General features: G+C 31.4%; 1 protein-coding gene and 1 pseudogene across 1 annotated transcript; both read left to right on the top strand.

Annotated features, from left to right (window-relative positions):
• LOC111470327 lies at positions 1 to 25878 on the top strand (annotated as a pseudogene).
• Positions 9204 to 12156, top strand: LOC111470417 (terpene synthase 10-like). The gene is made up of 7 exons (XM_023115982.1): positions 9204 to 9364; positions 9468 to 9738; positions 10285 to 10660; positions 10733 to 10951; positions 11158 to 11296; positions 11376 to 11621; positions 11797 to 12156. Exons 1-7 carry the CDS (start codon positions 9254 to 9256, stop codon positions 12097 to 12099), a joined length of 1665 nt encoding a protein of 554 aa, XP_022971750.1. The 5' UTR covers positions 9204 to 9253; the 3' UTR covers positions 12100 to 12156.

Here is a 25878-nt window from a genome sequence, read left to right as displayed (position 1 = left end):
AACAAATTCTTTATTATACTTTGTCAATGGCTCTTCATCAACTTCTTACTCCTTTTATGATGAATCCTTCCATCGAGTCTATTCTGATGTTTATCCTTCATGTTAAAGTAAACGTATTTGCGAAAATATCAAATCAAACCGCTGTACGACGATCTGAAAATTATAAACCTCCTGTTTGGAAACATGAATTCATTGAAGCATTAAATAGTGAATTCAATGTATGAATTATAGATATCTTTAAATGGTTTATTTCCTTTATTTATTTATGCTTAATTTTGAAAAGAGTTGATAGGGAGAAATGTGTGTTCAACGTTTCGATGAATTAAAGGAAGAGGTTGGTATGATCATGAACCAAATGATAGACGATCCTTTAAAGCAACTCGAGCTCATTGATACTTTACAACGACTTGGAATCTCATATCATTTTCAAAAGGAGATTAAAGATATATTGAAAAGAACATATGAGAAGAGTTGTGAAAGTGATGATTGGAAAAAGAATAATTTTTATGCAACATCACTTGAATTTAGACTCTTTAGACAACATGGATTCAATATTTCACAAGGTATTCACTTTCTTTAAAAACGAAGTATTATTTGTTATGAAATGTTTTAGGATTATACTTTGAAAATTTTAGCAACAGAGGTTTTCAATAACTTCAAGGATTTAAATGAAATGTTATCGTTGTATGAAGTTTTATTCCTATGTATAGAAGGTGAGAACATTTTAGAAACAGCAAAACATTTTACAATAAACTATTTGGAAAAGTACATGAGATCGTGCAAGGATGAATATGAAGCATCTATTATTAGACATTCGTTGGAGCTTCCCTTACATTGGCAAATATTCAAGATTGGAGGCAAGATGGTTCATTGATATGTATGAGAGAAAAGTAGATATCAACCCTATTCTTCTCGAAATTGCTAAATTAGATTTTAATCGAGTTCAATCTATCCACCCAGAAGATCTTAAATATGCATCAAGGTATGACTATGGTAAACATATTTAGAGTTTGTGGTGTTTTTTTCTCCCAACTTTGTTTGAAATCACCCCTTTACTTTTTCTTTAGAAAAATAGGATACTTTTATATTTTTAATTAGAAAAAAGATATTTTAATCCGATTAGGTCGGAGTAAATTACATTAATCTTTCGCTAACTTAACACACATTCTTTTATACACGAATTAGGTGGTGGAGGAGTACTGGATTCGGGGAACAGTTAAGCTGATGGGTATTGGATTTGAACTAGAGCTCTCATATTTTAGAAGAATGTCTACAAAAATTGTTGCATTATCAACAATAATAGATGATGTTTATGATGTCTATAGCACATTAGATAAACTCGAGCTCTTTACCGAAGCTGTAAAAAGGTTAGCAATCAATAAATATATTTTTTGTTTACCAAATCATTAATTTACATGATTCTAAAGAAAATATTTTTTTTTTTTTGTTCTCTAAACATTCCTAAAATAACAATTTAGTTCATAAATTTTAATGGAAAATAATTTAGTTATTAAAATATATAATGGTTGTGAATAAATCTCAAAGTATATAAATATTTAACTCTCTTCTAAATTATAATTTTAAGTGGAACGTTGATGCAATGGACCAGCTTCTCGACTATATGAAAATACGTTATCTTGGTCTCCACAATTCTATAAATAAGATGACTTTTGATGCACTAAGAGGCAAAGGAATTAACGTGAGCCAATACCTTAAAAAAATGGTATGAATTTGATTATAATATACTTTTCTAACTTCACATTTGATTAATTAGGAGAAAAATTATTATGTAATTTACTTTCTAACAAATTTAATATTTGCAAAGCTCTTTTGTTGGAGGCTAAATGGTATCACTCCAGCTATAAACTAACATTGGAAGAACATCTAGACAATGTGTGGATTTCAATAGGGGACCAGTAATGTTAGTAAATCCATATGTTTTTATGACATCTTCAAAGCTCGAATACATGAAGAGCTTGAAACAACATGATATAATTTGATGGTCTTTTGCAATTTTGCGACTTGCTGATGATCTAGGAACATCAACGGTATAAAAACAATGTCTTATTATCTTTTTTTAAAGAAATTTTTTATTTATGGATATAACTAAAGGCTAAGTATACGAATAAGTAAGACCCTTTAAGAAATGAAATTCGATATAAATTGTTCAATTTAACATTTTAATACTTCTATTAACTAACATGATTCTATGATTTAAATTTTCTCTAGGAAGAATTAGAAAGAGGCGATGTTCCAAAATCAATACAATGTTACATGAATGACACCGGAGCATCAGAGAATAATGTTCGTGAACATATAAAGCATTTGATTGATGAAACATGGAAGAAGTTAAATATAGTTGAGGTCGAGAATTCTATTTTTCTTCCATCGAAAGAGCTAAAAATGTTGCTAGAACAGCTCAATGCATGTATCAATTTGGGGACGGACATGGCATAGGCAACAACGAAACAAATGCTAATGTAATGTCTCTATTTGTTCGACCCATTTCAATTCATCCATATAGTGAATAAATGGCCAAAGGTTAATTAAGTAAATTCATTAGAATTTACCCAATGTAATAAGACATATGCTCATGGTCTTTTAAACTTCCATTTTGAAGAAAAAATATATTTTTTTTAACTCATCCATCTAAAATTGACCTCTTTTATTGTCAATTTATATAGTTTTTATTTCTTTTCATTTTAAAATTACAAGAAAGATAGAAAAATGTCAACATTTGAGTGAAAAATATTTAAGAAGGTTTTTTATGTTCGACAAAAAAAATGAAATTATACAAGTTAGCACGCATTTACCCTTTATTTTTATTATATGTAATATATTAAATATTAACTTAATAATTTTAGTTAATAATTTTAAAAAATTATAGATCACTTCACTTAAATTCAAGGATTCCCCTCTTATGCAACATAAATTGTGCCCATGGAAATGACAGACCCCAAAAGGGGTTGAAATACCAAATGTGACTCAGACTATGGGATGCATGACTCACAAATGAATATATAAGACATGTACATTAAAAAAAAAAGGGGAATGGGGTAGGGATACATAGTATATAAGGACATGTGAACTACAACACTCGTGGACTCGACAGATACTCAAGGCTGACATTCCTTTGTGATTGTTGAGCTTCCAAACACCCCCTCGCCTTGACCAACTTCACCATAGATCTGATAAACGGAAATTAGAATGGTGAATATATAATAAAATAATAAGTAAGAAACCTACTTATATGTTCTTATCGCATCCTTGACTCGAACAAATGACCATGGTTTATTTCTAGGCTCTAGGCGCATCAATGTTGTTGTGCATAGACCTGGTATCTCTTTAGGCTTCGCAACAATGTTTGGTAGCTGGAGTTAAGGCATTACCTCAAGAACACTCTCAAAATCAAGTGGGAACAACATGGTAAGTACTAGCATGCTCATCATCCATGGAAGATAGCAGACAAACCTGTCCCATAGGCCATGGAGTCGCCCAATGTCAAGGGTGCTACCCCCTGTACGTACCAGCTCTGCTTGCCATCCGCATGATCAATGCCTCCCACAGGTCGGATCCTCTGTGCAAGGTAGCCTAGTAAAACACTCTTGCTCAAGTCACACAACCCTAACCAACCTAACGTCTAACTTAATGATACCAAATCAGAGCGAAAATAGGTGTGGAGGCTCCTCAACGTCATACCGTCTAGTACCAACCTACGTGGTAACTTATTCCCTCTGGGGTTAACGTGGTGGTAGTGTAACAACCCTAGATTTTCTACTTAATTAAAGGTCGCTACTGTATACATATCATGAGCATTTAATGCGAAATTATTCCATTTAAACTTTCATAAAACATAACTTTCATCTTGAAACACAGCCATGGACTTTCGTGTTTGAAAATATCTTTAGAACGATACAAAAAATAAATGATTGATTAAGTTAAAAACATCTTATTCTACCTAAGTCTAAGAAAAATAAATGCGACTACCCTATGAATGTGTCTTGTCTCGAGTTGCGATGTCATCGTCAGCCGTATAGGACTGTCTTGCTTTTACCTGAAATAGAAGTAGCACGTAGCTCGAGTATTTTAAGAAATACTCAATTAAGTAACCCAACTATTGAGGTTAAATGCAAATACATACAATTTCATGAGTGAGACCTATCATAATGGTCTATTTTCCTATGGCGGATATTCTAATGGGCTATTGGGATGTGTATATAATTTTTCTACACATGGTCCACACGTTCGAGTATGAACCCACCAGTCAGTTTGTACACCTACTGGGCCCACTTTTTGGTTGGGCGAGCATTCTCTGGGAGTTGTTGATGTCGGTCACCCATTAGGAATAGTGACCACCACGGCAGCATTATGATAAACATAATGAACGATCTCCTGCCTAGTGGTGTACATATCCATACTATCGTGAAGGAATAGAGGTATCCCCAATGCATGAACGCACAATAATGTATGAGGTCCTAATATTTTTCCATTTTCACTATTATTTAATACAACCCCGCTAGCGTCTTCCTTCATATCATTCATGCATACGTCGGGGTTGTATTTCATGCTAGTACGTCGTTTTGCATGTCATTCACATCATATCAATCACATTTACATACATATGTCATATCCTAACGTTTCCATATTTCCAGACATAACAGTTCTCATCATGTACATATTATACCATAACATGTCGTATCACAATATATCAAATCGCTAACATATCATTTTATAACATTTACCATAGCATAACATATTATTGTATAGTTTTCCTATCGTATCACAAAATATATATATATCTTAGTTAAGATATTCGGGGTTGTATTTTTGCTTTATTTTATCCTTTTATTTTTTTAAGGGTGGTTAAAATCAATGTCCTCCCATTGGACGGATAGGGTGATCGAACCAAATTAAGGAGGTGGAAGCTCCGCATGCATTATATTGGCTGGTGTCATCTTACGGATTACATTTATTTTTCTCTAGGGTGGTCGTGGTGGACTTTTAAGCTTCTAGGAGCATCTAAACCGTTTAAATTTCATCTCTCGTTTTCAAGGCATTTGAGGTTAGCTCTTCAAACCTAACAAGTCTCTTGGTGCATAGAGGTCTAAACCTCTAATCATTGATGATCTTCGATGTAACGTCTACTGGAAAAGTATTAGCCTAGGACAATATATAGACCACCCTAGTTACAGTGCCCTAATCTTAATTAAGTTTTCTTATGCATGCTTTGTTATCACATTTCATAACATAAACTTCACCTCAGTCATAGGTTGGAGCTATTGGATTCATAGTGAGGCCTAACTTAATGCGACTTGTTCGATTTTTACTCTTCTAATCTTTCTCCTTTAATCATTTCTTACGATCTTAAGGTGCTCAGTTTACTGAAAGTGACCTTACTTAGGTCATTGTAACACCTAAGTTCGTGAAGAATTAAAAACTCATTTTTTTCTTTTAAATTCAAACTTCTGAAATTTTATTGATGGAGATTAATTTCAAGTTAAGATAAAAGTGAAAAAAGTTAAAAAAAATCTCAAAATTTGAAAACAAAATATTAAAGAATATAGTAAAAAAAAAAAAAAAAAAGAAAGAAAGAAAAGTGGTCAAAGTCACCTAAGGATAAATCAGTCATTATGACCTCTCTTGCTTGGTCAGGCTATGTAATGCATGATATAAGAAAGGATCAAGAGTCTATATTGTAGTGCTCCTAGATTAAGCAAGCTTCGTAATTAACTATTTAATTTTTAATAATAATTTTAATAATTTTATTTATAATTTAATATTATTTATGGCATGAAAAATTTAAAGTTATTCGTGTAATCTTGAATAATATGTGGTTGTCATATTGGACGATCATGTTTAATAACTTAAAGAGTCTATAGTACATAGATAAAATTGAGTGTCTTTATCTTAGTAATACTATTGATATGATCCACTCTATAATTGTTACTAATGATTTGATCAAAATCATTCAAGTAACGCTTAGTCTTACCAGAAATTAAATACTCCTTTTTATCTTTTAAATTGAACTATTTAGCATCTAAAATGCTGAATTCTGAGATGATAGAAGAAAAAAATTCTTAGAAAAAACTCGAAGAACTCAAGAAAAATATAAAATAAAATAGTGAAAATTTGAAAAATGAGTCAAAGTCAACCGTGATGGTAAATGGGACAATTTGACTCTTTTCTAATTTGGAGTCACCATTAGCCCTAATTCTATTGCCAATTGTAAGAAGCGGTGATTGGACAATTTTTTTTGCAAAATAAAATGAAAAGAATTTAAATTGAAAGAAGCTATTCAGGAAGAGATGGAACGTTTTCTACTTCAAGACCAAGTATAAAAGAAAACATGTAAAGTATAAATAAATTTTATAACTTGACTCGTACCGATCAGAATCTGACCCCACGAGAAATTGAGCAAAAGGCTGCCGAATTGGCCTAAGTTTATACATATATAGTTAAAATACACCATACTAGTTAAAACATAAAATAAGGAACGGACATACAAGATTTAAAATAAAAAGGTGTGGAGGACGGCGGGTGAGGCTTGTCTATGGCACCTGCTCCAGAGTTTGTTCCCGACCTCGACCAACTCATTGTTTACCTGAAAAACATGGAAACATGGAATTAGTACAAAGACAGGTAGCATACTTGTAGGCTCTTAATCGGGTTCTTAATATGCTAGGGTACCATAGTCTTTCTTGTCTTGTTCTAGTTCTTGTTATATCTACTTAGGCCCTTTAGTTCTTGTTCTTGACTTGTGGGTTCTTATCATGATCTATGGTGAAGACTTTGGTCCTTGGATTCTGAAATCTTTTTTTTTTTTTTGTTCTAAGGGCCTTAGTACTATAGTTCTTGGTTATTGTTCTTAGAGCTTGAATCTTGATTCAAGTTCTAGTTCTATCCTTCACTAAAAGCTTTTCAGCTCTTTATTCTTTTGGTATTCTAAGTCAATCAATTTTGATGTTGTTTTATTCTTGGTTACTTTCTAGGTTCTTATTCTATTCTTAATTTGTTTTCCAAAACACTCCCCTTAAAATTTAAAGCACTAGCCATGAACCTGACAACTCGTGTCCAAGGCTTCATATGTTCCAAGCAACACAGTCTAAACCTTCCAAGGTTTCATGCGTTCTAAACGACATAGTCTAAACCTGCATCTAGGGCTTGTCTTGCGATACGGTCTGAAAACTATGCCCAAGGTTCATGCATTCCAAGAGGCATAGTCTAAAAACCTACATCCAATGCATCATACATTCCAAGTGATGTAGTCTAATCCTACATCTAGTTCTGCCCAGTGATATAGCCGGAATACCTATGCCAAAGGTCTCGTACGTTCCAAGCAGCGTAGTCTAAGTCATGAACATGTTGTATCGTGGGGTGGTCGTAAGAGGTTCTTGATTCTTGGCTAAGGTAGTTTACTCTCTTCTTGTTCCATCGTGGCCTTAGATTACTCCCCATAATAGACCATAAAGGTCACGTGATTGGTGCATACATGAACATGACATCCTACAAATCTTAGGGTACCCATAGCATGGTGCGGGGCATCTCATCTAGGTGAGGGAAACATGAGGCCAAACATGACATCCTTCTAGTAAGACATGGTGCGGGGTATGCCATCTAGAAGAGGAAAACATGGGTCTCTAAATGCACCACGAGTTAGAGTATCACCTAGCATTCTTGAGTTTCTGTATCTGAGGACATTGGTCCCTTATCTTTGAGTGATACCTAGCATTCTTCTTACCTTGGTAGTCATGTTTGTTATTCATTCTCAATCTTGTAAGTTTCTAAGGTTCATAATTCCTTGAAGCAATAAGTTGTAACATGCACTCATAAACATAATAACAAGTATGAGTTATTCTAGAAAGTCATAGTCACAATGAATTCTTTAGAGGGTTCTAGAAGAGTCTTGAGTCTTAACGTGTTTCTTGGGTTCTAACTTGGTTTAGGTACCAAACTTGCTCTAATCAACTTGAAATCTATAACAAATCTTCATGTTCTTAAGAATAGGCCTTATAGAAAGTAGTAGGTCATTTGGAGCACGTATACACCTTGAAATATCACAAATAGTCCTAGGTGCATTTTTGTCATTTTACCTCAAAATTATTGGTTTGGTACTTAACCTATTCCAAAAGCTTTCAATACAACATCATTAAGCATCATAAACTAAGACCTACTATAGAGTTTTATAGCATTTGGAGGTTATATAAGTCATGAACCAAAGTAAATTACCTTAGGGGCATCAGGGTCTTGGTTTACTTACTTACCCTTATCCAATGAATACCAAATTTCATATATAATCTCACCATGCTATAATATGGTTAGTATTAAAATTTCATAGGCAGCAAAGTTCATTTAGTGGGTTATTTTAATGTTACCTAAATCTCAAGTAATTTGATCGGTTCATGGCCTTAACTCTCGGTTCTTTGAGTTTTTCTTTCATATATCCTTAATTCATATTTGGTTTAAGGTTCATACAAAAATCCTCCTACAAGTATTTCCTAAGAAACGTTCGAGGTGGATACTGTTGGATCGATATGACAACCCTAGAGGGGTAAATAGGGTTTCAACAATGCAATTATTAATTTTTTTTTTTTTTAATAACAATGATAGGGGTAAATAGAGGTCGCTTACTAAGTATTTTTAAATACTCAAACCACGTGTTACTATACTTTTCAGGTAAATGCAAGACGCATCTGTAAGGCTAACAATGGTATCGCAAACCGCGAGACAATGGCACATGCTTAGTATAGATTCGCATTTAATTTTAGTAGACTAGTATAGATTAATTGAATTTTCATTTAGTAGTTTCATTTTGTATGGTTTATTTCGTTTTATTTCTTTTGTATTACTTTTATTCCAAAGCATTAAGTATGCAAACTTGACTTTAGAGTTAATTTCCCATTAAATATTAATAATGGATATGTTACATTACAAGTCCACACTATACTTCAAAGTTATTAATGTAGTAATTAGGGTTCTATTGAAGGAAGAAACGTATAAGCAATAACCACCACATATTAAATAAACCATGTGTAACACACTTAAATTGACTTAATTGAGCAAGAGGAGATGTGACGACAAGCAATGGGTTGGCTTCAAATCTCATGTACTTCGACCATTTACAAAATTAATATGAGAGATGTTTGGATCACTATATATATTAGGCCACCTCTCATAAGAACCAAATCAACCAACAAACTCTTCATTCCACTTTGTCGCCCTTCACAATTTTTCATTTATTTGTCCTACGGGTAAAATGAATAGCGTTGCAAGAGTATCAAATCAAACCATTGTACGACGGTCTGGAAATTACAAGCCTCCTATTTGGAAACATGAGTACATTGAATCACTAAATAGTGAATTTAAGGTATGAATGATATAAGTCTTTAAATTCGTTGTTTATTTTATTTATTTACATTTAATGTTAAAAAGAGATAACAATTACTTGTGGATATGTACGTTGCGTTTAGGGAGAAATATATGTAGAACGCTTCAATAAACTTAAAGAAGAGGTAGATGTGATGATAAACCAAATAATAGATGATCCTCTAAAGCAACTCGAGCTGATTGATACTTTACAACGACTTGGAATCTCATATCATTTTGAGAATGAAATTAAAAATGTGTTGAAAAGAACACACCAGAAGCGCAATGAAAGTGATGTTTCGGAAAAGAATGATCTGTATGCAACATCACTTAAATTCAGACTTCTAAGACAACATGGTTTCAACGTTTCACAAGGTAATATTTTTTTGGTCACTCAATTTTATTTATTTATTTATTTAATTATTTATTTTTATTAGGAGAAATGTATCAACAACAATTGGTCACGAAATTGTTATGGTTCTTGTTCTTGTTGTTGTTATTATTATTTTATTATTATTATTATTATTATTTTATTATTATTATTATTATTATTATTATTATTATTATTATTATTATTATTATTATTATTGTAATAATAATAAGCCTAAATGGAAATGATGAGAAAATGTTAACAAATATTATTAGAAAAGTTTTAGACACATTTTAAATATATATATATATATATATGTATATATATTAATTAATTAATAATATATATTTTTTATAATTTAAATGAATTTGATTTTATTGCTATTTGTTTTTAAATTATTTCATCGATTTTAATATGGTATAATGGAATAGCAATTAAGAAGATATCAAATCTACTATGTCAATATGAAACTTAATACTTAATACTCTTATCATGTTGCGTTAGAAAATGCATATTTATTAATTTAACAACTTTTTATGTTATAATGACAGAGGTTTTTCATAATTTCAAGGATGAGACGAAGAACTTTAGCACAAGACTCTATCAGGATTTAAATGGAATGCTATCATTGTATGAAGCTTCGTTCTTATGTATAGAAAGTGAGAACATTTTAGAGGCAGCAAAACATTTTACAATAAATTATTTGGAAAAGTACATGAGATCATGCAAAGATAAATATGAAGCATCCATTATTAGACATGCGTTGGAGCTTCCCTTACATTGGCGAATAACAAGATTGGATACAAGATGGTTCATTGATATCTATGAGAGAAAAGTGGATATGAACCCTATTCTTCTAGAAATTGCTAAATTAGATTTCAATCGAGTGCAATCTATCCACCAAGAAGATCTTAAATATGTATCAAGGTATGACTATTGTAAACCTATTTAGAGCATTAAATTACATTAATACTTTTGCTAACTAAACATACAAATTAGGTGGTGGAGGAGCACTGGATTTAACGAAAAGTTGAGCTTTGCAAGAGATAGATTGATGGAAAATTTCTTTTGGTCGATGGGTATAGGATTTGAACCTGAGCTCTCATATTTTAGAAGAATGTGTACCAAAGTTGGTGCAATAATAACAACAATAGATGACATTTATGATATATATGGCACATTAGATGAACTCGAGCTCTTTACTAAAGCTATAGAGAGGTTAGCAATCATCCTTTGTTTGCTTGATGATTTTAAAGAAAACTTTTAGAAACTATTCTTTTGTTCTCTTAACTAGATGAAAGTAACCTTTAGTTCTTAAAATTTTAAAAATTAAAATATTATTAAAATATTTGATGTCTTGGAATCTTATATTTTATAACCATTTTAATTGGAAATTATATAAATATTTTGCATTATGATTTTAGGTGGAATGTTGATGCCGTAGACCTACTTCCTGACTATATGAAAATATGTTTTCTTAGTCTCCACAATTCTATAAATGAGATGGCTTTTGATGCACTAAGAGACAAAGGTATTAATGTGATCCAATATCTTAAGAAAACGGTAAGAATTTGATATGATAAACTTTTTTAAATTTTAAAATTATAATGTAATTTACTTGGTAGCAAATTAACTTTTACAGTGGGTAGATTTGTGCAAATCTTATATGTTGGAGGCTAAGTGGTATCACACCGGGTATCAACCAACTTTGGAAGAATATCTAGACAATGCATGGATTTCAATAGGAGGATCAGTTATATTAATTCATTCATATGTTTTTGTGACATCTCCAATACTCGAAGACATGAAGAGCTTGGAAGAACATATTGATATAATTCGTTGTTCTTCCTTAATTTTGCGACTTGTTGATGATCTTGGAACATCAACGGTATGTGAACAATAAATCTTGTTATCATTATTAAAAGTAAACATTTTTTATTAAATAATTAAAACCTATATATACGCGTAGATAAGCATCTTCGAATTAATGAAATTCCATATTGATTATTCAATTTAACATTTTGGAACATTTATTTATTAACATGGATGAATATTTTATTCAGGTTGAATTAGAAAGAGGTGATGTTCCAAAATCAATACAATGTTATATGAATGATACAGGGGCTTCAGAGATCAATGCTCGTGAACATATAAAGAGTTTGATTGATGAGACATGGAAAAAGTTAAATACAGTGGAGGTCGAGAATTCAATATTTCCTCATGTGTTCATCGAGATAGCTAAAAATCTTGCTAGAATGGGACAATGCATGTATCAATATGGAGATGGATATGGCACTGGGTGCCAAGAAATAAATGATGGTGTAATGTCTCTACTTATTCAACCCATTTCCATACAACCTATTTGATGACGTATCTAAAGAAGTTGATACAGACTTGTAATAAAGTACATTACTTTCTTTTAATGTACAACTCGTTCTGCCTTAGCTTTTCAAATACTAGATTTAAGTGTATTTTGTGTTCCTTCATCGTAGTGCTATAATACAACGATATCATTAAGATACACTAAAAACTAATCCACAGAGTATTCAAACTAGTCCTTCAAAAATATAATATAATGTATATTAGATAAATTAAATGAGATTGATATTTAAATATGATTTAAATGAGATACTATATCTTAATATATTATATACTTAAATATATTATTTAACAAATATTTTTCAAAAGCTCCATACAATTTCTCTAAGAATTTTATCTAAAGCTATTCTTTTCTAAATCTTTTGGGATTATCTTATAAGAGTCTCCCAAAAGTTTTGCCCACGATTAAGGAAGAGTTTTTTTTAAAGTAGATTCACTTGTTGGAAGGGTACGAACAAGTAGAATAAAGGTCCACTAGTTCTAAATTTCTTTCAAGTAAGTTCGCTTAATTTTTTCATTTTGTTTAATTCTAAGTGAAGCAAAATCGATTCTACCGCTTCCGCTGCATGAATGAAGTGTTCGTTCCTAACAACTCTATTGTTTGATACTTTCAAGGATTACAATGAGATTGCAATCAGTAATCACGATACATATAGCTAGTCGTATTGGATGAGTTTATGTTCAAGAAGAAAGTCGATTCCAAGTACTATGTTGAAATCATACATATGAACCACAACCAGATCCATTTCACTCGAGTCTTTTATAGGATTCAACTATATGTAAAGACTCTAAATTAACAACTTTCACTTTCTAGAATCCTTCTCTATCTTTAGACTCAATGTGGAGGCTTCTTGATTAGAGATGAAATTGTGAAAAGTACCCGAGTCAACTAAGACACCTTTTTTTTTTTTTTTTAGAGATTTCTTTCAAGAATGTCATTTAATACGATCTAGTTTAGTTTGTCGGCTTTTGATTTAGCCAACTTCTTTGTCACCGATATTGTTTTGGTCTTTAATGGGATACGGAGCTAACGCAACTTTGATATAACTTATCACAATCACTCTTTTAGCAACGAAACAAGAATTGTACGATAGTTGTTATAACTCAGCAAACAAGTAAACATGTAAAAATCAAACTTCACAAATAATTCTAACATAGGTTGAGCCTGAGTTACGTTTTTAGAAAATAAAAGTTTTATAAATGTATAAATATTTAACTCTCTTCTACATTATGATTTTAGGTGGAATGTTGATGTAGTGGACTAACTTCGTGACTAAATGAAAATATGTTTTCTTGGACTCCTGAGATGACTTTTGAAATGTTGAGAGGCAAATGAATTAATGTGATCCAATTCCTTAAGAAAAGAGTATGAATTTAATTATAATATACTCTTCTAACTTTTCATTGGATTAAGATCAACAAAATCAACATATAATTTAATTTTACCGTGGGTAGATTTGTGTAAAGCTTATATGTTGGAGATCAAGTGGTACACACCCATTATGAACCAACATTAGAAGAATATCTGGACAATGCGTGGATTTCAATAGGAGGGCCATTTACATTAACGCATGCATATGTTTTCACGACATCTCCAATGTTCGAGGCATGGAGAGATTGGAAGAACATGTTGATATAATTCGTTGGTCTTCCACAATTGTGTGACTTGTTAATGATCTAGCAACTTCATCCGTATGTAACAACAAGTCTTGTTATCTTCATTACAAAAAACCCCTTTTTTTATTTATACAAATAATCAAAATTTAATATTTGAGAAGGTAACTATATTCGAGTTAATAGAATTTTATAAGTTATTAAATTTAACGATGAATTAGAAAGAGGTGATATTTCGAAATCAATACAATGTTACATGAATGAAGTGAGAGCCTCAGAGAGTAAGGCTTGTGAATACATAAGGCTTTTGATTGATGAGACATGTAAGAAGTTAAATGGTTGAAGTTGAGAACTCTATCTTCCCTCAAGCGTTCATCGAGAGAGTTACGAATCTTGCTAGAATGGCTCAATATGTGTACCAATATGGAGATGGACATGACATAAGTCTCCCAGAAATAAAGGACTACAACAAGCTTTAACCACTTATATTTAAGCTATGGTAAGCTCGTTAAAAGAGTTTCTAGAAGATGTTGGAGTCCTTCCTGATTTAGCCAACTTCTTTGTCACCGATATTGTTTTGGTCTTTAATGGGACACGGAGCTAACGCAACTTTGATATCACTTATCACCATCACTCTTTTAGCAACGAAACAAGAATGGTACAATAGTTGTTTCGACCTTTTTCAATTTCTCTTTATTATCTAAGTTTAATGTGGTTTGTTTTTCTGTTATAATTGTTTTAATGATTTTGTTATGAATATATAAGTGATGATATTGTTTTGAAATGTTTGGCATAAACTCAATCTTATCATCCTTAAAGAGTCGGCACTCTATGTTTCAAAGTTATGAGCGGGATAATTAAGGTTCTCTTTAAAGGAAAAAAAGTATAAGCAACAACCAAACTATATTACTTAAACCACGTGTTGAATGACATGAGAATACAAGCTATGGGTTTGGCTTGAAATATAATGTGTCCCATCTTAATTATTTGGCCAGCAAATTATTGTTGAAACTATTTGGGGCTGGTGATAAGATGAAGAAAATAAGTGTAAAAATCAACCGATCACAAATTTAGCAATCATGTCATGCATGCAATGATAACTTTATTTTAGAAGAATAAATTGAGTCGTTACACAATGTCTCCACGATGTATACATGCATATATATATGTATATTTTTCTCTTTTTTTGTTCTTCGGGTTCTTCATCGAAATGGAATGTGTGAGTTGTGTGATCCCTTTGTCGAGATCAGACTATACGTACAGTGTTTCATAATATCATAATTAGAATATCCGTTAACACTCTTACTAAGTCCAAATTGTTTCAAAAGTCACTCTTCCAGAAGCAAATTTTCTACGTGCAGGAGGAGAGGATAACCTATGTATGGTGGACAAGCAATGGCTTGGCTTGAAATCTCAGGCATTTTGTAGGCAAAAATTTGGCAATTTTTTAAACCATTTACAAATTAGGCAAAAATTAAATATTTCAAACACCTCTACATGACGATTCCAAGAAGAAATTCATCTCCCTCCCTATTATTTAACTTTTTTTTTTATAAAAAATTAAAATAATATAAGAAATAAGATAAGACCTTAACAAATTAATTATATTAAGTAATTATGAATTAATTATATTAACTAATATATTAAGTTAAAGTTTGGATTTTGAATTTGGCAATTGTTACATTAAAGAAAATTAATATTGGAGAATAAAGCCATGTTTAGATCATCTATATCTATTAGTTACCTCTCTTAAGAATGACAGACATTAAACCAACCAAGTCTTCCTTCCACTTTGTCAATGGCTCTTTACAATTTTCTCATTCCTTCTATGATGAATCCTTCAATCAAACGGAGTCTATTTTGATCAAAACTCTTCATTTATCTGTCCTGCCGTTAAAGTAAATAGCATTGCAAGAGTATCAAATCAAACCTATGTACGACGGTTTGGAAATTACAAGTCTCCTATTTGGAAAGTTGAGTACATTCAATCATTAAACAAAACAGTGAATTTAAGGTATGAATGATGAAAATCTTTAAATGGGTTGTTTTCTTTGTTTATTTACACTTAATGTAACAATAGTTAGCAATTACTTGTGGATATGTATGCTGTGTTCAGGGAGAAATATATGTAGAACGCTTCAATGAGCTAAAGAAAGAGGTTGGTGTGCTTATGAACCAAATAAAAGACGATCCTCTAAATCAACTCGAGCTCATTGATACTTTACAACGACTTGGAATCTCATACCTTTTTAAGAATGAGATCATGGATTTATTGAAAAGAACATATGAGAAGAGCTAGAAAGTGATGATTGGAAAAAGAATAATCTGTATGCAACATCACTTGAATTTAGACTTTTAAGACAACATGGATTCAATGTTTTTGAAGGTATTAACTTTCTTCTTTACTTAATTTTTTTTATCAGAATAAAGATATCAACATTAATTATAAGTCAATATGAAAGTTAATACTCTTATCAGATTCGTCAAGACAATGCATATTTATTAATTTAAAATTTTTTGGATGAGACGAAGAATTTTAGCACAAGACTCTTGTTAGGATTTAAATGGAATGTTATTATTTTATGAAGCTTCATTCTTATGTATAGAAGGTGACAACATTTTAGAGGAAGCAAAACATTTTACAATCAACTATTTGGAAAAATATATGAGATCAGGCAAGGATGAATATGAAGCATCTATTATTAGACATTCGTTGGAGCTTCCCTTACATTGACAAATATCAAGATTGGATACAAGATGGTTATGAGAGAAAAGTGGATATGAGTCCTATTCTTCTCGAAATTGTTAAATTAGATTTCAATCGAGTACAATTTATCCACCTAGAAGATTTGAAATATGCATCAAGGTATGGATATTATAAATATATTGAGTGCATTAAAAATAATTGTTTGTGGTGAGTTTTTCTCAAAACTTTGTTTCAAGTCACCCATTACTTAAAAGTTTTCTTTTTCTTTAAAAAAATTGGATACTTTTTTATTTTTAATAAGAAAAAAGATATTTTATGCAGATAGATGGTTGTAAATTACATTTGCTAACTAAACATACCAATTAGGTGGTGGAGTAGCACTTAATTTAGCGAAAAGTTGAACTTTGCAAGAGATAGATTGACGGAAAATTTCTTTTGGTATGTGGGTGTTGGATTTGAATCTGAACTCTCATATTTTAGAGGAATGTCTGTTGGATGATGAAAGTCCCACATCGGCAAATTTAGGGAATGATCATGAGTTTATAAGTGAGGAATACTAACTCCATTGGTGTGAGGTCTTTTGGAAAGCCCAAAGCAAAGCCATGAGAGCTTATGCTCAAAGTGGACAATATCATACTATTGTGGAGAGTCGTGTTCAGATGCACTAAGAGACAAAAGAACTAAACCAACATTTTTATGCAAATCACATCGGTTATAAACCAACATTAGAAGAGTATCTAGACAATGGATGGATTTCAGTAGGAGGAACAGTTGTATTAGTTCATGCATACGTTTTGACATCTCCAATGCATATGGAGAGCTTGGAAGACAATATTGATATAATTTGATGTTCTTCCATAATTTTGCGACTTATTGATGATCTTGGAACATCAATGGTATGACATGTTATCGATGTTCCAAAATCAATACAATGTTATATGAATGATACAGGAGTTTCAGAGAACAATGCTCGTGAACATATAAAGAGTTTGATTGATGAGATATGGAAAAAGTTGAATATGATTGAGGTCGAGAATTTAATATTTCCTCATTTGTTCATCGAGATAGCTAAAAATCTTGCTAGAATAAGTCAATGCATGCATCAATATGGAGATGGACATGGCATAGGGTGCCAAGAAATAAATGATGGTGTAATGTCTTTATTCAACATATTTCCATGCAAGACATTTGACTATGTATCGAAGGAAGTTGATAGAGTCTTGTGCAAAAGAACATTTCTTTCTTTTAATGTACCACTAGTCCAGCCTTAGCTTTTAAAATAGTAGGTGTAAGTGTATTTTGTGTTCCTCCATTATGACATTGTATACAACGATATCGCCGAGATACACTACGACAAACTGGTTCAGGTATTTATGAAAAACTTGGTTCGTCAAGGTATAGAACGTAGCTTGTAACGCTCCTAATTTTCATATTAGATCAGATTCGTCATTACATGCACACCTTTAATAACATGCGAAAAAGTTAATGGTATTTCAAATGAAGCCATGGACTTATAGGTTTAATTTAAAATCAAAAATAAAAATAATAAATTGTCAAAAACTCAGACTTAACATAATTTCAGTACAAAAATGAAAAGTCACTTATGAAACTACTATTTAACAATGCAGGCTAGAAACGGTTCTCATTAATCTAATTACAAAGAGTTGTCCTCATTAATCTAATGTTCTCGAATGAACGAAATGCTTTAAATTATGACATGTCGTACTCTCCTCCATTGTCAGGCCTTAAAAATTTGATCTTCAACTCGATCTTATTTTCAACTTTAGTTTTCCACTTCTTGAAGGTGAGAAATACATATGACTTGTGTTTCAAGAAATAAACTCATATCTTTCTTTTGAAATCATCAATGAAGTTACGTGAAACTTATATCAACATAGTGATGAAATAGGAGATAGTTCCCTAACATTTGTACATACCATTTCTAACCGTTCTTTCTTTAGTTTTTTTTTCAACCTTTGTGAAGCTAACTCGTTTTTGTTTGTCCAAAACACAGCTCTCACAAAGATTCATATTAACTAGTTTCAAGTTTTCTAAAACTCCTTTCGCAGCCAGAATCACTCTATTGTACCATAAACTTGAACTTGAATCACTCTCACGAATAGAAGTTATGTTCATACACCATGCAGTGGTACATAAGGCTCTAGATTTTGGGTCATGTGGTACCACCATAGCATTCTTAGTATCTTTTGTTGAATATTAAAAATCATAGTCAACTCTAGATCTGTGATTCTGCTTCTTCTACGATTTAGTATAATCGGTCAAAAAGTGTTATTTTCTTCAAAATTTCAACACATTACGTTTTTTAGAATGTATCCAAGTTTGGAGAAGATCCAACTGTGAGAGTTGGGATTAGAAGGATTTTGTGCAAACGGTACTGTGAAGGTTTTGACTTTTTCAGCAGAATCGCAAATCCGTAATTATCCTTAACTTTAGGGGTATTCTAGTAATTTACCACTTTCTAAATATTTTATTATTATTTGTCTCTACAAATCCATAATTTTCTTAAACTTTCTTCATCCCTTGTTGGTTATTTTCCCCTTCTCGAGTATCTTGAAATTCCTTCTATATAAGTAATTAAAAATCCGGAAAGATCCTTGATAATTGAAAAAATGACATTTTCGTTCTTTTTTCTTACACTTCCATTCCCAATTCTTCTCCAAAGGTCTTGAGTCCTTAAAAGTACTCCTTATGGTATGAAAATGATTGGCTTAAGACCATTTTCCTTGCTTAATCCTCTTAATTTCCTTCTTTGGATCCTTCGAGTCTTACATGGGTGACTTTCCTTCATTTTTGGGTGTTACATGCGAGTTGCGTCTTCTATACCCGATTTCAAGAAAAACTCAACCGTTTCTTTCTCTTTTCGGATTGGTTTTGAATTCCTTCTTCGATGTCTTTCCATTTGAGATCCAGCTGCGGTGTGATTCTGACATTCTTCCACCCTCACGTGTGACACTTTATATGTGATCTTGACAACTATAGACCGCAAGGAACTCATGGGCTGGCAAAGCTCACGGGGTGGATAGCAAGAATATTTAAAGGGAATCGTGATGGTAGTAGTTACATTATGAGTTTGTCAGTGTCTCGCAAGAATTGAACTTTTCAATATTTTGTTCTTTTTTTAAATAACTACCATTTGCATCGTATATGTAACACCAAAATAAGATTAAACCGCCCATTATGTAACATCCAAATAAGATGATGACACCCGTTTAAGATCCAAAAGAAACAAGGAAAGGAAGTAATGGATTTAAGTAAGGACAATGATCAAAATCAATTCATTTCTATACCCTAACAAGTAATTTTAAGGAGTTAAAAGGTCTTTGAAAGAAGGATAGGAAATGAAAAAGTAAACAAAAAGGACAAAAAGGTCATTTTCTTCAATTTTTAAAGAATTTTCCGGATTTTTAATTTCTTATCTAGAAGGAATTTCAAGATGCTTATGAAGGGAAAAATGACCAACCAAGGATGAAGAATGATTACAAAAAATTTAGATTTTTTTGAGAAAAAGAATAATAATATATTTGGAAAATCGGAAATTAACAAAATATCCCTAAAGTTCAAGATAATTACGAAAATTCCTTGGATTAGAAAATCAAATCTAAAATAGTGGAAAGTCAACTGAAAATCCCTTGAATCTTCAAATCGAACCTCTGGATCTTCACCAAATTTGAGTATGTTATAGAGAACATACAGCTCACCACATCCAATGACTAAAATTCAAATTGGAAGTTAGTAGCTCACTGATCGGAGATGATATTTCTGATGGATAATCTAAAAAACTCTTTCTCAAAATCACGACGATTATGGAGGTTTCAATGTTAGTTTAAGCTTCTCAGGTCTGATGTTGGGGCATTCATATGGATTAAGAATTGCGTTGAGTCGAGCTCCTATCACAAGTAATAACCATTTAGTGTTTGGTTCTCCTAGTCTCATATTTCTTCCAAATTTGAGATCAATTGTTAATTATTTTCCTTCAAACTTGTTCCTACAACTTCTAAACAAGATTGAGCGCTGAAATAATATTTCATGACAGGTCCCAAACACAATTGCATGTGTGTGCATTTCCTGACCCCAGTAATGAGATCACTTACCGAGTATTTCTTAAAATACTCAAGTCATGTTTTGAAATGTTTTGAAATGACATTGTTTTGAAATGTTTTATCTAGATAGATTAACGCTCACTCTCCTAGAAGCATATTTTCTATGTGAAAAGGAGGAGAGGATAAGCTATGTATGGTGGACAAGCAATGAGTTGGCTTGAAATGACGGCAGCCAAGTTTTCAAACATTTTACAAAATTGGCAAACTTTAAAAATTTGAAACACCCTTCAACTAAACGAAAATTAAAGTGGGTGGCTAAACTCATTTAATAAGTAAATTCATAATAAAATAATATATATTAACAGAGAACTTAGGTGGTGATAATTAGTACGTTACTCCTTCTTCTAATGTTAAGGTTCGATCAACCATGAGAACATTACCTGATGAATCTCAAATTTTCTGTTTGGGAATACTTTCGCCGAGGACTGCATCTCGAATTTCATCGAAACTTAAGTTTATTAGATTCTTGTGAACTGTTAATTGTAGCAACAACAGTATCCCACGACTCGGTAAAGATGACATCAAAATTAATGTTTTAATTTCATTCTCAAAATTAATTTCCACCGAACCTAATTGACTTACAATTATATTGAATTCGTTTATTTGATCAGAAACAGAAACCGATCCACCAAGACATTTCTAAAACCATATTTCCTTTGGGAAGGAGGAGAGGATAAGTATTTCAAGCACCAATTTTTCAAACATTTTACAAAATTGACAAAGTTTAAAAATTTGAAATACTCAAATAAATGTAAAATGACTATTCCAATAACAAATTCACCTCCCATACGTATTAATTAACTTTTTATGAAAATTAAAGTGGGTATCTAAACTCATTTAATAAAATAATATAAATTAACAGGAAACTTAGGTGGTGATAATTAGCACGTTACTCCTTATTCTAAAGTTAAGATTCGATCAACCATGAGAGCATTACCGGATGAATCTCCAATTTTCTGTTTGTGAATACTTTCGCTGAGAACTACATCTCGAATTTCATCGAAACTTAAGTTTATTAGATTCTTGTGAACTGCTAATGGCGGCAACAACAGTATCCCACGACTCGGGTAAAGATGACATCAAAATTAGTGTTTTAATTTCATTCTCAAAATTAATTTCCACCAAACTTAATTGACTTACAATTATATTGAATTCGTTTATTTGATCCGAAACCATCCACACATTTCTAGAACCATATTTCCTATGGGAAGGAGGAGAGGATAAGTATTTCAAGCACCCAATTTTTCAAACATTTTACAAGATTGACAAAATTTAGTAATTTGAAATACTCCTCAAATAAACGCAAAATGACTATTCCAATAACAAATTCACTCCCATACGTATTAATTAACTTTTTATGAAAATTAAAGTGTGTAACTAAACTCATTTAATAAGTAAATTGAATATCAATTCAGAAGATTTCAAATTTACGAAAATGTGGAAATGCTTATTCATTTTAACAACGGTTTATATGAACATGACAGAGGTTTTCCATAACTTCAAGGTGAGAAGAAAATCTTCTTCACTCCTTTTATGATGAACCCTTCCATCAAACAAGTTTATTTTGATCCAAACTCTTCTATTATCCATCCTACTCCTACGGCTAAAGTAAATAGTCATGCAAAAGTATCAAATCAAACCATTATACGAAGGTCTAGAAATTTCAAGCCTCCTATTTAGAAACATGAATACATTTAATTATTAAACAGAGAATTGAGTTAGCAATTACTTGTTTGTTGTGTTTAGGGAGAAATATGTGTAGAACGCTTCAATGAGTTAAAGGGAGAGCTTGGTGTGCTTATGAACAAAATAAAAGATGATCCTCTAAAGTGACTCTAGCTCATTGATACTTTACAACGACTTGGAATCTCATATCGTTTTGAAAATGAGATTAAGGATGTGTTGGAAAGAACATATGAGAAGAGCTATGAATGTGATGAATGGAAAAAGAATAACCTGTATGCAACATCACTTGCATTTAGGCTTCTAAGACAATATGGATTCAATGTTTCGCAAGGTATTAACTTTCTTCTTCACATAATTTTCTATCAACATTAATTCTCTGAAAAATTAAGTATTTTTATTATAACGACAAACAAAGTTGAAAATGAATGTGAAGCTGTCAATTGGAAAGTTTAATACTCTTATCATGTTCATTAAGGCAATGCATATTTATTAATTTAACAATTTTTTTATATTATAATGACAGAGATTTTTCTTAACTTCAAGGATGAGACGAAGAACTTTAGCACAAGAATTTATCATAATTTAAATGGAATGTTATTATTGCATGAAGCCTCGTTCTAATGTATAGAAGGTGAGAACATTTTGGAAGAGAGGTGAGGACAAGCAACAGGTTGACTTCAAATCTTTTAGGTATTTGGTCGATATTTTTTAAAATATTTACAAATTTAATATATTAAAAAATAATAATAATATTAGAGAATAAAGCGAGGTTTCGATCATCTATATATATAGTAAGCTACCTCTCCTAAGAATTAAATCAACTAACGGTCTTCATTCCACTTCATCGCCAATTTCTCACTCTGTTTTATGATGAATCATTCCATCACACATAAAGTAAGTAGCACTACAAGTGTATCAAATCAAACCATTGTACGACGGTTTGGAAATTACAAGCCTTCTATTTGGAAACATGAGTACATTGAATCATTAAGCAGCGAATTTACGGTATGAATGTTAGAAATCTTTAAATTAGTTGTTTTCTTTGTTTATTTACATTAAATGTTATAAAGAGTCAGAAATTACTTGTTTGTTGTGTTTAGGGAGAAATATATGTAAAACGCTTCAATCAGCTAAAGGAAGAGGTTGGTGAGCTTATGAACCAAATAATAGACGATCCTCTAATGCAACTCGAGCTGATTGATACTTTACAACGACTTGGAATCTCATACCATTTTGAGAATGAGATTAAAAGTGTGTTGAAAAGAACATACGAGAAGAGCAATGAAAGTGATGATTTAGAAAAGAATAATCTGTATGCAACATCACTTAAATTCAGACTTTTAAGACAACATGGTTTCAATGTTTCAGAAGGTATATATCTTTTTGGTCGCTTCTTTCTTTCTTTTTTTTTATCTTTATCACGATAAAGGTATCCTAAGATAATATATATTTCTTACATTTTATAAATGAATTTGATTTTATTTTATTTTAAATGAATATGATTTTATCAATTTATTCTATTTGTTTTTAAATTATTTCATTAATGTTAATATGGTATAATGGAATAGTGAAGGTTACAAAATTTGTCATGTTGCGTCAGATAATACATACTTATTAATTTAACGACTTTTTATATTATAATGACAGATGTTTTCAATAATTTTAAGGATGAGGCCATGAACTTTAGTACAAGACTCTACCGAGATTTAAATGGAATGTTATCATTGTATGAAGCTTCATTCTTATGCATAGAAGGTGAGAACATTTTAGCGGCAGCAAAATATTTTACAATCAACTATTTGGAAAAATACATGAGATCGTGCAAGGATGAATATGAAGCATCCATTATTAGACATGCGTTGGAGTTTCCCATGCACTGGCGAATATCAAGATTGGATACAAGATGGTTCATTGATATCTACGAGAGAAAAGTGGATATGAACCCTATTCTTCTTGAAATTGCTAAATTAGATTTCAATCGAGTGCAATCTATCCACCAAGAAGATCTTAAATATGCATCCAGGTATGACTATTATAAACATATTTGAAGCATTGAAAATAATGGTTTGTGGTGTTTTTTTTTTTTTTTCATCAAAACTTTGTTTTGAATCACCCATTTACTTACCAAATTTATTTTTAATAAGAAAAAGAATATTATAAATAGATAGATGGTCGTATATTACATTCACACTTTTGAACATACAAATTAGGTGGTGGAGGAGCACTGGATTTAGCGAAAAGTTGAGCTTTGCAAGAGATAGATTGATGGAATGTTTCTTTTGGACCGTGGGTTTGGCATTTGAACCTGAGCTCTCGTATTTTAGAAGAATGGTCACAAGAATTTGTGCATTAATAACGATAATAGATGACTTTTATGATATATATGGCACATTGGATGAACTTGAGCTTTTTACCGAAGCCGTGGAAAGGTTAGTAATCTATAAATATATATTTCTTTACCAAATTATCAATTTCTTTAATGGATAATTTTAAAGAAAACTTTAGAAAATATATATATATATATATTTTTTTTTTGTTCGTATGAAAGTAATAATTTAAACTTTAATAGTAAATTAGTTGTTAAAATTTAAACAATTAAATAAAATATTTATTAAAATATAAATAAAATACCGATTTTAATTGGAAAATATATAAATATTTAACCCTCTCCTAACTTATAATTTTAGGTGGAATGTTGATGCACTGGACCGACTACCTGATTATATGAAAATATGCTTTCTTGGTCTCCACAATTCTATAAATGAGATAGCTTTTGAAATGTTGAGAGACAAAGGAATTAATGTGATCCAATACCTTAAGAAAACGGTAAGAATTTGATTATAATAAACTCTTTTAACTTTAAAAATTATTATGTAATTTACTTCCAAAAAAATTGAATTTTACAGTGGGTAGATTTATGCAAATCTTATATCTTGGAGGCTAGGTGGTATCACACCGATTATAAACCAACATTAGAAGAGTATCTAGACAATGCATGGATTTCAATAGGAGTACCACTTTTCTTAGTTCATGCATATGTTTCCGAGACATCTCCAATGCTCCAAGACATGGAGAGCTTGAAAGAACACATTGATATAATTCGTTGTCCTGCCATAATTGTGCGACTTGTTAACGATCTTGGAACATCAACGGTATGAACAATAAATCTTATTATCATCATTACAAGCAAACATTATTTTATTAAAATAATTGAAACCTATGTATAAGAGTAGATAAGTGTACCTTTGAGTTTATTAAATTTAACATTTTGGAACATTTATTTACTAACATGATTTTGGGATGGACATTTTATTCAGATTGAATTAGAGAGGGGCGATATTCCAAAATCAATACAATGTTATATGAATGATACAAGAGTTTCAGAGAATAGTGCTCGTGAACATATAAAACATTTGATTGATGAGACCTGGAAAAAGTTAAATACGGTTGATGTCGAGAATTCAATCTTTCCTCGTGTGTTCATCGAGATAGCTAAAAATGTTGCTAGAATGTCTCAATGCATATATGAACATGGAGATGGACATGGCACAGAGCACTAAAAACTGAACGATAGTGTAATGTCTCTACTTATTCAACCCATTTCCATGCAACCCATCCAAGAAGTTGATACAGTTTAG

Source organism: Cucurbita maxima, unplaced genomic scaffold (genome assembly GCF_002738345.1).
Source record: "Cucurbita maxima cultivar Rimu unplaced genomic scaffold, Cmax_1.0 Cma_Scf00044, whole genome shotgun sequence".
Classification (NCBI taxonomy): domain Eukaryota; kingdom Viridiplantae; phylum Streptophyta; class Magnoliopsida; order Cucurbitales; family Cucurbitaceae; genus Cucurbita; species Cucurbita maxima.
The sequence above is the reverse complement of the archived record's forward strand: the minus strand, read 5'-3'. Positions and strand labels throughout refer to the sequence as shown.

What these genes read in the sequence shown, in the direction of transcription:
- LOC111470417 (XM_023115982.1), top strand. Translation starts at nt 9,254, where the DNA reads ATGAATAGCGTTGCAAGAGTATCAAATCAAACCATTGTACGACGGTCT. An exon ending in TTTACTAAAGCTATAGAGAG is followed by an intron (nt 10,952 to 11,157) that starts GTTAGCAATCAT and finishes TTATGATTTTAG; the next exon opens with GTGGAATGTTGATGCCGTAG. An exon ending in TCCAATATCTTAAGAAAACG is followed by an intron (nt 11,297 to 11,375) that starts GTAAGAATTTGA and finishes TAACTTTTACAG; the next exon opens with TGGGTAGATTTGTGCAAATC.